The sequence below is a fragment of the Hyperolius riggenbachi genome, chromosome 12 (assembly GCF_040937935.1).
Source record: "Hyperolius riggenbachi isolate aHypRig1 chromosome 12, aHypRig1.pri, whole genome shotgun sequence".
In the NCBI taxonomy this organism is placed as follows: domain Eukaryota; kingdom Metazoa; phylum Chordata; class Amphibia; order Anura; family Hyperoliidae; genus Hyperolius; species Hyperolius riggenbachi.
This window is the reverse complement of record NC_090657.1, coordinates 9,984,054-9,999,824: the sequence shown is the minus strand read 5'-3', so window position 1 is coordinate 9,999,824 and position 15,771 is coordinate 9,984,054. Positions and strand designations below refer to the sequence as shown.

Here is a 15,771-nt window from a genome sequence, read left to right as displayed (position 1 = left end):
CTCTTAGCAAAATATACCACCCACAGAAAGCCTAATTGGTGGCGGAAAAAACAAGATATAGATCAATTAATTGTGATGAGTAGTGATAAAGTTATTGGCAAATAAATGGGGGGTGAAAGTTGCTCGGATGTAAAAAAATTTCAACCCTTCGGGCTTAAGTGGTTAAAATAAACTTTCATTTACCTTTGTATTTTACAATCAAAGTAGCAGTATTAAGCCTGTTTCAGCAGACCTGACTGTCCGCAGAGCTCTCAGGACGCTAATTCTTTTATTGAGCTAATTACCCAGAAGGGCTGTTTCTTCAAAGACCTAGTGTGTGTCAAACAGTCCTAATTACTCACCCCCTTTGAGAGAAAATCTAATGTTTACTTATGGGTAATTAGCTCAATAAAAGAATTAGCGTCCTGAGAGCTCTGCGGACAGTCAGGTCTGCTGAAACAGGCTTAATACTGCTACTTTGATTGTAAAATACAAAGGTAAATGAAAGTTTATTTTAATAATGAAACAGATTGTTGGCATGCATTTTTCATGTGCTATAGAAATGTCCTGAATGATAAAAAAGGTGCTCGGTTCACTTTAAGGGCTCAAACCCATGAGAAGCCTTTTCTAAGCACCAGTGATTTGTAAAGCTCTTGCTAATGCAATGCTATGGGGGATTTTTATAAAATCACATCGCTCCAGTGAGAGCACACCCATAGCATTACATTAGCAAGAGCTTCTCGCATCACAAAGCGCCCCTAGTGGATTCCGGGCCTAAGTGGAATTAGTCTTTAGTTGTCTTATAAAGATTTGATTCAGGCCTTCAAGAGCTTATTTTTTTCTCTCTTTCTTGATATACAGACTCTACAGATGTCACAGAAGAGACCTCCCCCTCTCAGACAAAAGATAATAAGGTAAGTCTGATATAAAAAACTCAGTAGGTAATGAAATTCCCGCAGCAGTAGAATCCTAAAAGGAATTTTTCACTTTAGATGCTTTCTTCTTAACCACTTAAAGTGGAATATAACCCAGAATTTCTTCTTTGCTCTAATAGATTATTCTCAGCATATTATATACAACCAGCATTATTTTTTTTTACTAGAACATCATTCAAAGAGTTAAACACTTAGAAGCTTCCCTGCTGAATCCGAATGTTATAATTCACAATGTAATCTTGTGTTTACTTAAACGTATCAAGTGTGGAATGTGACACATTCTCTGACTGTGCAGAAGCTCCTGGACACAGAGAGAGAGTCAAAGCATGTCTGCCTGACTGAATGAATGAATAAAACCAGTTATTAATAAAATGCAGTCAGCTCACAAAGCAAAAAACTGTACTTTTGGGAACCTATAACTTATAAATAAATAATATTTATGCACAAATGCAAATATGATAACCGTATGGCATATAAAAAGTAGGAAAACATGTTTTTATTGAATTTTATGTCAGGGTTTTAACCCGCTTTTAGGGGCCACGGGCTGTAAGGCCTCGCTGCAGGGCAGTACAACTCAGCACACAAGTGATTCTCTTCCTCCCCCCCCCCCCCCCTTGTCATTTCCCCTCCCACATGCCTGCTCCTCACTGATTGGCTGAGGACAGTTCAGTGTGACACGAGGCGGAAATCTGATCTTGCTGTGCACGCATGTTCACAAAGCCACAGATGACAGTGCAGATTCTAGGAGAAAAAGAGTAAGGAAGGAAATGACATCAGTATTGGCTTCAGTCAGAGGGAATCAAGATGGCAAATGCTAGTATTATAATTGCCTTTATTTTCAATATAAAATTCGCTGAAATCAAAGCGTGGACAGTAAAATACATGTTATGTAAGTTGAGCAAGTAGTTATCTACTTATATATGGTATGTGTGTCTTTTTCCTGGCATGGTATGGCTGACCCGGCTGCTTTCTCTATTTTACCATACCCAAGTACAGCCCACCAAACATGTACATATATAATCTAATTAGTCAAAGCTACATAGAGGGGGAGGAGGGCCCAGTGCTTTTTTGGGACCCCAACTAACAACCTTCCTTTTCTCCGATACAGGGGATTCTGTGTTCTCCCCTGAAATTTTTTCCAACCGGGTGGCATGAAAAAGTAGCCGGGTGGGGCATGATTAGAGAATGTAGGGCTGGTGCTTCTGTGCACAACTCTACTTAGAGCATAGGAGGAGGTGAGCTGATGACAGCCGGGTGCTCACCAAAACTAGCCGGGTGCAGCACCTGACTAAAAGAGCCTGGGGAGAACACTGTGACTATACTTCAGATCAGGTGTTTTTTGTGGTATGGGTTTGAAGATCATGATGGCCACACTTCGTTGTTTGTTTTATGATCCCTGTCAGATGGGCCCCAAAGCCATACAGAGGACCAAGGACAGGCAAGGGAAGGGGGTGTAAATAGGGATGGTCCCATAAAAGTTTCTCTGGGGGTCCCTTGAATTGTAATTACACTACTGCTGCATAGAGGTAGTTTTATTCACCAGTATCCAAGCATCTTGTCCTGTCTTATTTTAAAGAGACTCTGTAACGTCAAAAACCTCCCCTGGGGGGTACTCACCTCGGGTGGGGGAAGCCTCCGGATCCTAATGAGGCTTCCCGCGCCGTCCTCTGTCCCACGGGGGTCTCGCTGCAGCCCTCCGAACAGCCGGCGACTGTGCCGACTGTCATTTCAATATTTACCTTTGCTGGCTCCAGCGGGGGCGCTGTGGCTGCTCTCGGCTCCAAACTACACGGAAATACCCGATCTCAGTCGGGTCCGCTCTACTGCGCAGGCGCCGGAAACTTGCGCCTGCGCAGTAGAGCAGACCCGACGGCGATCGGGTATTTCCGCCTACTTCGGAGCCGACAGCCGTCAGAGCGCCTGCGCAGGAGCCAGGAAGGTAAATATTGACGTCACCGCTGCATGGAGGGCTACAGCGAGACCCCTGAGGGATGGAGGACGGCGTGGGAAGCCTCATTAGAATCCGGAGGCTTCCCCCACACGAGATGAGTACCCCCCAGGGGATCTTTTGACGTTACAGATCCTCTTTAACAAGTCATTTGAAAAAGACACTTCAGTACTTCCAGAATACACGTTTACTTATATTGTGAATAACCGAGCAAGTGCAGAGTTCTAGGTTTAAATATTTTAATTGTAGCTTACACTTTCCTGTGGCGCATGACCTGTATGGAAATAGATGGATGTGCCTATTTGAAATTTAGAATGTTTACAGTATGTATTCAAGCTCAAAAACTTAACCCCACTAGCGGTATTGATGGTTATACACGTCAATACAAAACCTGCTGTGAACAGTATTGTTGTGCAAACATGTCACTACTCTGAACTGTATACTAGACCCTTGCTTGACACATTTTCGCAAGTTACAGGAAAAAAAAAAGGTTATGGAAATTAATTGGATCACTTTTTGCACAGAAATAATGGGGAAATTGAACGCCAGGGAGGTTAAAGAGACTCTGTTACGATGACCCTTGATGGGTACTCCCCTCGGTAGGGGGAAGCCTCCGGATCCTATCGAGGCTTCCTCGGTCATCTTGTGTCCCACGGCGGTCTCGCTGCAGCCCACGGAACGCACAGCTGACAATTTGTCAGGCTGTGCAATATTTACCTTCCCTGGTTTCAGCGGGGGCGCTGTTGCGGCTCCGATCGGGGATAGGCGGAAATAGCTGATGTCTGTCGGGTCCGCTCTACTGCACAGGTGCAGGAGACAGTAGAGCGTTCCGACAGAGATTGACTATTTCCGCCTATCTTCGAGCGGAGAGCCGATACTGCGCCTGCGCTGGAGCCGGCAAGGTAAATATTTACATCTCCGCCATTCGGGGAGCTTTATCGCTGCCACCGTGGGACACAGGAGGATGGGGGAAGCCTCGATGGAATCCGAAGGCTTCCCCCACCCGATGTGAGTACCCTTCAGGGGAACTTTTTTTAGTTACAGGTTTTCTTTAAAAGGGTTGTCGTTGGTGGTGTTGAAAAAACAAAAACCGACACTTACCTTGGGCTTCTGTCTGGCCCCCTGCAGTTGTCATGTCCCGCGTCGTCCTTCTACAGTGCTTCGTTCCCTGCCGCTGGTCCCGGTCTAATCACGCGTCTGATTAGGCTGCGTAGCCGTGGCTCCCGCGCGCGTCATCGGGCCTGCGCAGTAAGCTCCCGATGACGCACGCGGGAGCGAGCACTATTCGTCTAGTTAGAGGTCCAATATTCGTCTAGTTAGACGACTATTGGACCGTCGGCGGGGATCCGAGGATCGTAGCAGGACGGTACTGGACATTACAGCTGCAAGGGGCTGATAGAAGCCCCCAATTAAGTGTCAACTTTTTAAAGGAGGTTTTTTTTTACCACCGCCAGAGAACCCCTTTTAAGCTCACCTGACCAAAGACAAAGCTACTTAGCTGCTTATTGTTTCAGGATGTAGATTCTACATCCTAATTAGTGCTGCTGTAGGTTTTAGGACATAGGGCTCTAGTCTCAAAACTTCTCATAAATGACTGCTCACTTAAAGTGAACCTTAAGTGAGAAAAAAAAAATTGAGTTTTACTCACCTGGGGCTTACCTCAGCCCCCTGCAGCTGATCGGTGCCCACGACGAGTCGCTCTGATGCTCCGGGTCCCGCTGGCGGCCACTTCCGGTTTCGCCGTCAGGACCCGTCAGGCTGGGGAACGCGGCTGATACTACGCGTTCCCAGCCAAAATAGCACCCCTATGCGGCCATATGTCCGCATACGGGTGCCTATGCGGACATATGGCCGCATAGGGGTGTTATTTTGGCAGGGAACGCGTAGTATCAGCCGCGTTCCCCAGCCTGACGGGTCCTGACGGCGAAACCGGAAGTGGCCGCCAGCGGGACCCGGAGCATCAGAGCGACTCGTCGTTGGCACCGATCAGCTGCAGGGGGCTGAGGTAAGCCCCAGGTGAGTAAAACTCAATTTTTTTTCTCACTTAAGGTTCACTTTAAGTGGTAAATATAACCTTTCAGCACATTTACAAGCAAAATATTCACTCAAAGTAAGTTGCTCCCGATTTACTTAATTTCAATATTACTTTTCTTACCTTTAATTATATTATATTTTTGCTCTTTTTTAGCTCTGGGAGCTTAAAGGATACCCAACGTGACATGTGACATGATGAGATAGACATGTGTATGTACAGTGCCAAGCACACTAATAACTAGGCTGTGTTCTTTTTTTTCTTTCTCTGCCTGAACGAGTTAAATATCAGGTATGTAAGTGGCTGACTCAGTCCTGACTCAGACAGGAAGTGACTACAGTGTGACCCTAACTGATAACAAATTCCAACTATAGAACACTTTCCAAGCAGAAAATGGCTTCTGAGAGCAAGAAAGATAAAAAGTGGAATTTCTTATCAGTGAGGGTCACACTGTAGTCACTTCCTGTCTGAGTCAGGACTGAGTCAGCCACTTCCATACCTGATATTTAACTCTTTCAGGCAGAGAAAGAAAAAAAGGAACACAGCCTAGTTATTAGTGTGCTAGGCACTGTACATACACAGGTCTGTCTCATCATGTCACTTCGGGTATCCTTTAAAGTGAACCAGAGACGGAATAATGAAAAAGATTTATACATACCTGGAGCTTCCTCCAGCCCCATGCGCCTGGATCGCTCCCACGCCGCCGCCCTCCGATGTCTGCAGCTATGAGAACCGGGTCCCGGCACGGCCGTCTGTCGGAGCCAGTCTAAGCGTAACTGAACTGCGCTATTTGCGTATCTCTCCAGCAGCTGCTGGAGAGATACGTAGAGGGCGCACTTCTCCTGCGTAGACTGGAGCCGATGACGCCAGTGACAGAACCGGTTCTCGTAGCTGCAGACATCGGAAGAACGGCGGCGCGGGAGCGATCCAGCCGCATGGGGCTGGAGGAAGCTCCAGGTATGTATAAATCTTTCATTATCCCGGTTTTCATTATCTGGTTATCTTTAAAAATGTTACATAGATAAGGTGAAAACAGGTGAAAAAGCTTTGTGAATCATTGCCATTGATTCTACATCCACCATTAAAAATCGCTGCCCGGTGCTTCTTACTCCCTCCTCGACCGCACTGCCACTGGGTAAGACCCTCATTTACTTTGTGGCCGCTCTCCCCTTTGTGCACCAGCATGGCCGTACTGCGCCCGTGTAAGTACGACCGTGCCTGCGCAGTAGCATGGTGCCACTCGTGGACAAGTTACTTCAGCTTGCTGTGCAGGCACAGCTGTATTTGCGCAGTGCCACAAGAACTTGTGCTCTTGTCTCATATGTTCAGAGGGTCCGGGCGAGGAGGACACAGGAAGCCTGGACTATCCAGAGTCCTTATCTAACTATTTTCATCATGTTGACCGCCTCTCCCCCCCCCCTCCCTCCCTATATAAGCAGTGCTAGCCTGCAGGCTAGTGACTACTCAGTAAAGACTCCGCCCTGAACTGTTGACCAAGGGGTGGAGTCCCAATACCCGCTGGGTAGTCCTAATGTTTTCATAAGGCTTAACTGTGAGGAACCTCTTGTGTGTACGATGCTTTGCTATCCTGAGAAAGTGCTCTGCATTAGGATGTTAATCTTCTGACTCAGCCTTCAGGCATGCATAACCTATTACCGCTTCCCATCTCTTGAGAAAAATCATTCATTTGCATTGGGAAGTCCTGAAATAGCCTGAACCTCACCCTAGAGTCTCATTGAGCAGGAAAATCGAAACTAGCCTCAATCTAGTCAGCTTCTGAGAGGATTACTCCGCAATGTCTCACAAGTTGCAGATTGAAGGCCATATGTGGGCAGATCTCTCAACAAGAAGTGTGAAAAAGTAATATCTGCCTACACCCAGACAGCCCATAGTCTTTCTTTCGGACTGTTCTGTAGATACTTTATCAAAAGGGTAATGTGGTACTCGGGCAATAGGGATGATCAAAGAAATGCAAATACTTCTGAGTTTATGCACATATGTTAATTTTTTCTGCAAATATATGCAGTTTGAAATTGGACCAATAAACTCCCACCCGGGGTTGTTTGTTTAGTGTATTTATAAAGTAATCAACATATTACGCAGCGCTGGACAATAAATAGGGATACAGACAATATTTAGGGGTGACATACAGCAAAATGACAATACAGGAATACAAGAAAGACCAGATCATGCAGCACAGTATGAGTACAAGGTAATGCTTAGTCAGTCACTGGATGGAGCATGGAGATTAGGCAAGTTAGGTTCACTCAGATGCATAGCATGGGTGCACAGTAATGGAGGTGCGTGATCAGGTAGGACACAAGAGGAGGACCCTACCCAAAGGCTTACAATCTAGAGGGAGAGGTAGGGGACCAGACTTGAGCTGTACGTTTAGAGCACTCGTGAGGGGTGGTAGGCCAGAGTGAAAAGGCGAGTTTTCAGGGCCTTCTTGGAAGATGTTGAAGAAGGGATGAACCCTAATGGGTGGAGGTAGGACGTTCTATAGTGTTGGAGCAGCTCTTGAGAAGTCCTGGAGGCGTGCATGGGACTGGGTGATGCGGGGGGCGATCAGGCGTAGTTCATTGGAAGAGCGGAGTGAGCGGCTAGGTGTGTACCTCTGAGTAAGATCAGAAATGTAGGTTGGACAGGTTTTGTGGACAGATTTGTAGGTTAGACACAGTATCTTGAATCTGATTCTGGACTGGATAGGAAGCCAGTGGAGGGATTCACGGAGGGGAGCCGCCCTGGTGGAGCGATGGGAGCAGTGGATAATTCTGGCTGCCGCATTCATGATGGACTGCAGCGAGGCAATTCGGGTCATAGGGAGTGCAGACAGAAGGGCATTGCAGTAGTCAAGCCGGGAAATTGAGGGCATGGATGAGGAGTTTGGTGGTGGCAGAGGAAAGGGCGGATCTTGTTTAAATCGATTGGTCCATTTTCAAATTATATAAGTCCAAAACAGGCTGTCTACATGTGGGGTTGGTGTGACTGTGTAAAATTTAAAGCTATAGGCTTGCTGGACACCAGCGGTTCTGGATGCTAGCCTGGCTTTCAAAGCCATAAAGAGATAATTTGCATATTCAGTACTGGTGCATTGTGGGTAACCACAGATGTTCACTTAACCACTTTACCCCCACAGGTGCGGATATCTCCGCCCCTTTTTCCGCCCTGTCAACACCAGGGTCGGAGATATCCACACCTCCCGACGCTGTCCGTGCTCCTGCTCGCTCGTGCGCGCGCTCCCGCACGCCGCCGGCCACTCGCCCGGAGGTCAATGAACGGGGAAAAACATTCCCGTTCGTTGATCTAGGCCCCCCGCAATGATCGGCTGCTACTATGAGAAGCAGCACGATCATTGTGGAGAAAAAAAGTTTCCCAGCCTCATTGCTCTTCCTGTAAGCGTACTTCCGATGCTTACAGGTCGCATGAGCTAAAAGTTACTGCTGCCATCTTGTGGCCAAATAGTAAAACTACACCCTAAAGCATTTTTCATATACAAATACATTAGTTTTACACTATAAATTAACTCATTACCTCCCACACTCCCCAGTTTGTTTGTTTTTGTAATAAAAAACAAATTACAATAAAAAAATACATAAATAGTTACCTTAGGGACTGAACTTTTTAAATATTTGTCAAGAGGGTATAACACTAACTTTATAAACTATGGGCTTGTAATTAGTGATGGACACAACTGAAAAAATGCACCTTTATTTCCAAATAAAATATTTGCGCCAAACATTGTGATAGGGACGTAATTTAAATGGTTTTATAACCGGGACAAATGGGCAAATACATTTCATGGGTTTTAATTACAGTAGCATGCATTATTTAAAAACTATAATGGCCCAAAACTGAAAAATGTTTTTTTTTTTCCCCACATTTTTTCCTATTTTCCCATTAAAACACATTTAGAATAAAATAATTATTGGCATAATGTCCCACCTAAAGAAAGCCTAATTGGTGGCGAAAAAAACAAGATATAGTTAATTTCATTGTGATAAGTAATGTTAAAGTTATAGACGAATGAATGGAAGGAGCGCTGAAAGGTGAAAATTGCTCTGGTGTTCAAGGGGTAAAATCCCTCAGTTGTGAAGTGGTTAAAGGACACCCGAGGCGAAAATAAACAAATGAAATAAACGATTGTATCTATCTTCCTTCTCCTAAAAATGACTTTTTAAGATAGTCCACAGTTTTATGTTTAAATCTACTTTTTAAGTTTTAACTGTTTTATTGTTTTTGCTCAATGACACAGTCATTGGAGTATACCAGAGCTAAAATTATGAACTATTGAGCCTTTTTATCTCTCACCTGCTCTCAGAAACCATTTTCTACTAGGAAAGTGTCTTAACCCCCCTGGCGGTCTATTAAAAACCGCCAGGGGGCAGCAGAGCAGTTTAAAAAAAAAATGTTTAAATCATGTAGCGAGCCCTGGGCAGCGGCATCCCCCTGCCCTCTTTGATCGCCTCAAAGAATGGGATTTCCTGGAGGGCTTCCCCCGACGGGCGGCATGACGTCATCGACGTCGTGACGTCATTGGGAGTCCCGATCAACCCCTCAGCGCTGCCTGGCACTGATTGGCCAGCGAGCGCACTGGGTCTGGGAGGGGGGGGGGGCGGCGCGGCGAGTGGCAGCGGCTAATCGGCGCGGAGCGGCGGCGATCAGAGTGCACATGCAGCTAGCAAAGTGCTAGCTGCGTGTTGCAAAAAAAAAGTCTGCAAATCGGCCCAGCAGGGCCTGAGAAATCCTCCTGCGCGGCATAGCCCGCTTACCGCCAGGGAGGTTAAAGGGAACCTAAACTGAGAGGGATATGAATGTTTCCTTTTAGGGCTTGTTTCCACTGTTGCGACGCGATTTCGGCCGCATTCCGACGCTTGTAAAAACGCATGCGGATTCGTTTCCACATGCGTTTTTACCCGCGATTTCGCCTGCGATTTCGCATGGCAGGGTGCCATGCGAAATTAACCATGACACTGCCAGGGCTAAATAAAATTGAAAAAGGTGCGAAATCGCACGCGAAATCGCGGGTAAAAACGCATGTAACAAACGCATGCGTTTTTACTATTAAATACATTAGCGGCGATTCGCACGGATTCCCGACGCAGGCGAAATCGTTGGCTCTTTTGTGCGTTTTTTTCACGCTGAAAAAAACGCACCTCAACAACGCTACAGTGGAAACAGGCCCATCCACTTGTATTACATGTGCGGATCTGCATGCGTTGGACGCATGCAGATTCGCGATAGTGGAAACGAGCCCTAAAACAATACCAGTTGCCTGGCAGCCCTGCTGATCTCTTTAGTTGCAGTAGTGTCTGAATCACAACCCTGAAACAAGCATGCAGCTAATCCAGTCTGACTTCAGTCAGAGCACCTGATCTGGATGCTTGTTGAGGGGCTGTGACTAAAAGTATTAGAGACACAGGATCAGCAGTAGGAGTCAGGCAACTGTTATTATTTTAAAAGGAAAAATCCATATCCTTCTCAGTTTAGGTTCCCTTTAAGGAATTTCTTATCAGTGAGGGTCACACTGCAGTCACTTCCTGTCTTAGTCAGGACTGAGTCAGCCACTTACATACCTGATATTTAACTCTTTCAGGCAGAGAAAGAAAAAAAGGAACACAGCATAGTTATTTGTGTGCTAGGCACTGTACATACACACGTCTATCTCATCATGTCACATGTCACTTCGGGTGTCCTTTAAAGCTGGATTATTGTAAATTCCTTCTGTTTTTAAGAAGGCAAACCAACCTAAGCATTGCTTTTTTTAGTGGGAGGGCTTTTTGGTCTCTTTTAGTTCGCTATACTCTTTTTGTGGTTTTAGGTCACCCCGAGCTGCTAGGTTACTGTGTTGTACTGGTCCAAGCCCTATCCCATACAGCCATATCAATCCATGCCATGCACTGATGAGGACCAAAAGTCTGAAACAGGCTGTCTGCATGTGGGGTTGAGTAAAATGTTAAGCTATAGGCTTGCTAGACACCAGAGGTTCTGGATGCTAGCCTGGCTTTCAGGGGCATAAAGTGCTAATTTGCATATTCAGTAGCAGTGCATTGTGGGTAACCTCAGATGTTCACTTAGAGGAACTCTGGTGTAAATAATGTAATAAAAAAAGTGCTTCATTTTTACAATAATTTTGTATAAATTATTTAGTCAGTGTTTGCCCATTGTAATATCTTTCCTCTCCCTGATTTACTTTCTGACATTTATCACACGGTGACATTTGTACTGCTGGCAGGTGATGTCACTGGAAAGAGATGCTGCTTGCTTTTGTGGCAGTTGGAAACCGCTGTAAACTGCTATTTCCCACAATGCAGCAAGGTTCACAGACAGGAAACCGTCAGGACCTTGATCCTGACATCACACTGTGGGAGGGGTTTCACCACAATATCAGCCATACAGCGCCCCCTGATGATCCGTTTGAGAAAAGGAAAGGATTTCTTATAGGAAAGGGGGTATCAGCTACTGATTGGGATGAGGTTCAATTCTTGGTCACGGTTTCTCTTTAAAGTGGATCCGAGATAAATTTTTACTCATTGCATCATTGTGTTCCTTGCATATAGTTTATAGGGCATTCCTCAAGCCAAATACTTTTTTTTTAATACTCTAATTCCCTATAAACTAAACAAGCCTCGCCCACAGCTTCTCCAGAGAGCCTTGGCACTCTCAGCCTTAGTAGCAAGGGCTTATGGGAGCTCAGTCTGAGCAGGAGGAAGAGGTTACTAGCCAGAGATTTCAGAGGCAGAGGGGAGGAGGGAGGAGGAGAGGGGAGTGAGCTGAGGGCTGGAGATGCAGTTGCAGCTTGCCTGTGTGTAATGTGACAAACAGAACATGGCTGCTCTCGTATCACAGGAATAAATAATCATACACTGTTGAAGCTGTTTGCAGCTAGATATGCTGTGTAAACTATCTAAACTTTTGATAAGATATATAGACAAGTTACTTGTCATAGTTTTTCATCTTGGATCCGCTTTAAAGTGGAATTATTGAAATTCCTTCTGTTTTAAGATGGCAAACCAACCTAAGCATTTTCACCCTGGGAGGCCTTGAAAGAGACACTGAAGCGAGACTAAATCTCGCTTCAGGTCTTATATATAGCAGGGGCATGTGTGCCCCTGCTAAAACGCCGCTATCCCGCGGCTTAACGGGGGTCCCTTCACCCCCAACCCACCCCCCGCAAAAGTTGGTCGGAAAATGGTTGCTCGTATTCTTCTTCCTGGAGGCAGGGCTAACGGCTGCAGCCCTGCCTCTCAGCGCCGTCTATCAGACGCGCATCGCCGCCTCTCCCCCGCCCCTCTCAGCGAAGGAAGACTGAGAGGGGCGGGGGAGAGGCGGAGATACGCGTCTGACAGACGCGCATGGGGCAGGGCTGCGGCGGTTAGCCCTGCCCCAACCAGGAAGCGCTCCCCCGCTGCACGGAGGGGGTTTGGGGGGACAGGGACCCCCGTTAAGCCGCGCTATAGCTGTGTTTTAGCAGGGGCACGCATGCCCCTGCTAGCTTTGAGGTCTGAAGCCAGATCTATTCTCGCTTCAGACTCTCTTTAAATAAATCCCTCCCATCCCCAGTTGTTGGGTGTTTTTTTGTATTAATCCTCAATTTTTCTTTTCTCTTCCAGCCTCTCTCAGAACGCCTGGATAACTTCTCCCTCGACACCTCTCTGGTTACCAAGCATGCCCGCCTGGTGCACTTTCCTCCAGACTTCCATCCACTTCCCTGTAAACCTCTGTTCTTTGACTTGGCCTTAAACCATGTAATGCTGCCTTCCCTGGAAGATAAGCTGGAGCAGAAGGCAAAGAGTGGATTGACTGGATACATCAAAGGCATCTTTGGGTTCCGCAGTTAATGGGACGCTAATAATTGAGACTAGTGTATTGGTACTGCTCAGTAAATGGTTCTCTGTATCCCCCCCTGTTCAGTTACAGCTCGGCATTGAGACATTCTGAGCTGGTATAATCACAACTCATTCCTACGTAGTTCAGTGAGTTTTAATTTATTATCATAAGTCAGTTCCCATTAATTTACCGGCAAAGCGACCACTTTCTTTTGCAGTGTTGTAACGACCCTTGCTGTGTACAGCACAGCAGCCATGATGGAGCTACTTATCAAAAGTAAACTCCTTCTTAAAGGATACCCGAAGTGACATGTGACATGATGAGATAGACATGTGTATGTACAGTGCCTAGCACACAAATATCTATGCTGTGTTCCTTCTTTTCTTTCTCTGCCTGAAAGAGTTAAATATCAGGTATGTAAGTGGCTGACTCAGTCCTGACTCAGACAGGAAGTGACTACAGTGTGACCCTCACTGATAAGAAATTCCAACTATAAAACACTTTCCTAGCAGAAAATGGCTTCTGAGAGCAGGAAAGAGATAAAAAGGGTCAATAGTTCATAGATTTTAGCTCTGACATACTTCAATGAATGTGTCATTGAGCAAAAACAAAACGTTTAAAACTTAAAAAGTAGATTTAAACATAAAATAAAACTGGATTATCTTAAAAAGGTCATTTTTAGGAGAAGGAAGATCGATACAATCGTTTATTTCATTAGTTTATTCTCGCTTTGGGTGTCCTTTAAGAATCAAAGCAAAAGGAGCATTTTATTTTCACTCCCATCAATTTGCGGAGGCTTTTATCTTTATTTTCACTAGATTTATTATGGTTAAAGGGAAGGTTCAGGGAGGGTGGGTAAAAAAATAAAAATCATTTCCACTTACCTGGGGCTTCCTCCAGCCCGTGGCAGGCAGGAGGTGCCCTCGCCGCCGCTCCGCAGGCTCCCGGTGGTCTCCGGTGGCCGACCCGACCTGGCCAGGCCGGCTGCCAGGCCGGGCTCTTCTGCGCTCCAAGGACAGGCTCTTCTGCGTCCCACGCCGGCGCTCTGACGTCATCGGACATCCTCCGGGCTGTACTGCGCATGCTCAGAACTACTGCTACTACTGCGCAGTACAGCCCGGCGGACGTCCGATGACGTCAGCGCGCCCGCGTGGGACGCAGAAGAGCCAGGAAATGGAGCGTAGAAGAGCCCGACCTGGCACCCGGCCTGGCCAGGTCGGGTCGGCCACCGGAGACCACCGGGAGCCTGCGGAGCGGCGGCGAGGGCACCTCCTGCCTGCCACGGGCTGGAGGAAGCCCCAGGTAAGTGGAAATTGATTTTTATTTTTTTACCCACCCTCCCTGAACCTTCCCTTTAATAACGCTCAGTACTCTTCCTTATTCGCAGCATGGGAGAGGGGACCTCATTCATAGCCCTTATAAGTTTAAAGGCCGCCTCTTATGTTAAGGGATTTTTTTTATTAATGTAAGAGCAAATAAAATGAATTTATTTGGGGGCAACTGAGAGCTGTGTGTACACCTGTTTCATCTTACTCCGTAGTTCTGTGCAATGAAGCAAATATTTTACCTTTTATTCCTTGTAGTCCAGTCTTATAGACACACCATTCGCATCTTGTGAAGGCTGACTGTACTTGCCGAAGAAAGTACAGTTTTTGGTTTACTTGTGTATAAGTATACTGGAGTGTAAGTCTAGAAATTCAAGTCTGACTCACTAAATCAAAGTATAGGGGTCGACCTATACATGAGTTACGGGCAACACTGAGCACACTGAATAATGTTTATACTATTAGTAAAATTTCCATTTGCAGCAATTTACCCAGTGGTAAGTGACACTTTCTTGATAAAGGAAATTGCAAGAAAGCACAGGTGTGAATGTCCTGGCCACAACAATTAAAAAAAGGAAGTGTGTGTGTGTGTGTGTGTGTGTGTGTGTGTGTGTGTGTGTGTGTGTGTGTGTGTGTGTGTGTGTGTGTGTGTACTGGGCTGCAGCAAGGGGAGTGAATAATTTCTGCACTTGGGGGCCCTGGAGGGGTTAGTGGCTGCAATACTGTATGCAGTACAGTCTTTAACCCCTCCTGGGCAACCAGAGCAGCTGTTAATTCTTCCTGGTCCACAAGTGCTGCCATTAGCATTGCTGGGTAGACTTATACTTGAGTGAATAAATAAATTCCAGCTTAAAAGGACTCTGAGGAGTAACAAAAAAACAAAATGGAACTGACCTGGGGCTTTCTCCAGCCCACCATAGGTCGGGAGATCCCCCGGCGTCGTCCTGGCTCCTCTCTGGGTCCCTCCGCAGAAATCACAACCGGCGACACCGGGGCCGAGTGTTGGGCTGACACTTCCTGAATTGCCACGCTCGTCGTCACCACGGCGGCCGGCATGACAGTACCGCACATGTGCGCTTTTCCAACTCTATACCTCGGATGCGCAGTACTGTCACGCCGGCCGGCGTGGTGACGCGTAGCGGCCAGCGTGATGACGAGCATGGCCGTTCACGAAGTGTCAGCCCGACACTCTTCCCCGGTGTTGCCGGTCGCGATTTCTGAGTAAGGACCCAGAGAGGAGCCAGGAGGACGCCAGAGGACCTTCCTACCTACGATGGGCTGGAGAAAGCTCCAGGTAAGTTCTGATTTCGTTTTTTGTTACTCCTCAGAGTCCCTTTAAAAGAGAACTATAGAGAGAGGTGTATGGAGGCTGCCATATTTATTTCCATTTAAAGGGACTCTAAGGAGTGCCCAAACTTAAAAGAATACACTTACCTGGGGCTTCTTCCATCTCAGGGTAGGTGCGGCGTTCTCCTGGATCGTCTCCTTCAACCTCTGCCGGGGTCGGCCGGCTCTTCCTGATGACACAATGCGTCATCACGCCGGTGTGACAGGTCTGCGCAGGCCCGGGTGACGCTGAAAACGGGGGGGGGGTCTCAGAGGTTGAAGGAGACGATCCAGGAGGACGCCGCAGGACCTCACCGCCTACCCTGAGATGGAAGAAGCCCCAGGTAAGTGTATTCTTTTAATTTTGGGCACTCCTCAGAGTCCCTTTAAATGAAA

At 46.7% G+C, this 15,771-nt stretch overlaps 1 protein-coding gene across 1 annotated transcript in view; it reads left to right on the top strand.

Annotated features, from left to right (window-relative positions):
• Positions 1-13,559, top strand: part of SRP68 (signal recognition particle 68) — a 61,490-nt gene extending 47,931 nt beyond the window's left edge. The window contains exons 15-16 of the mRNA XM_068263743.1: positions 841-893; positions 12,508-13,559. Coding sequence (XP_068119844.1) covers positions 841-893; positions 12,508-12,735 — 281 coding nt within the window. The 3' untranslated portion in view covers positions 12,736-13,559. The remainder of the gene's footprint in view (positions 1-840; positions 894-12,507) is intronic.
• Positions 13,560-15,771: the final 2,212 nt, after the last annotated feature.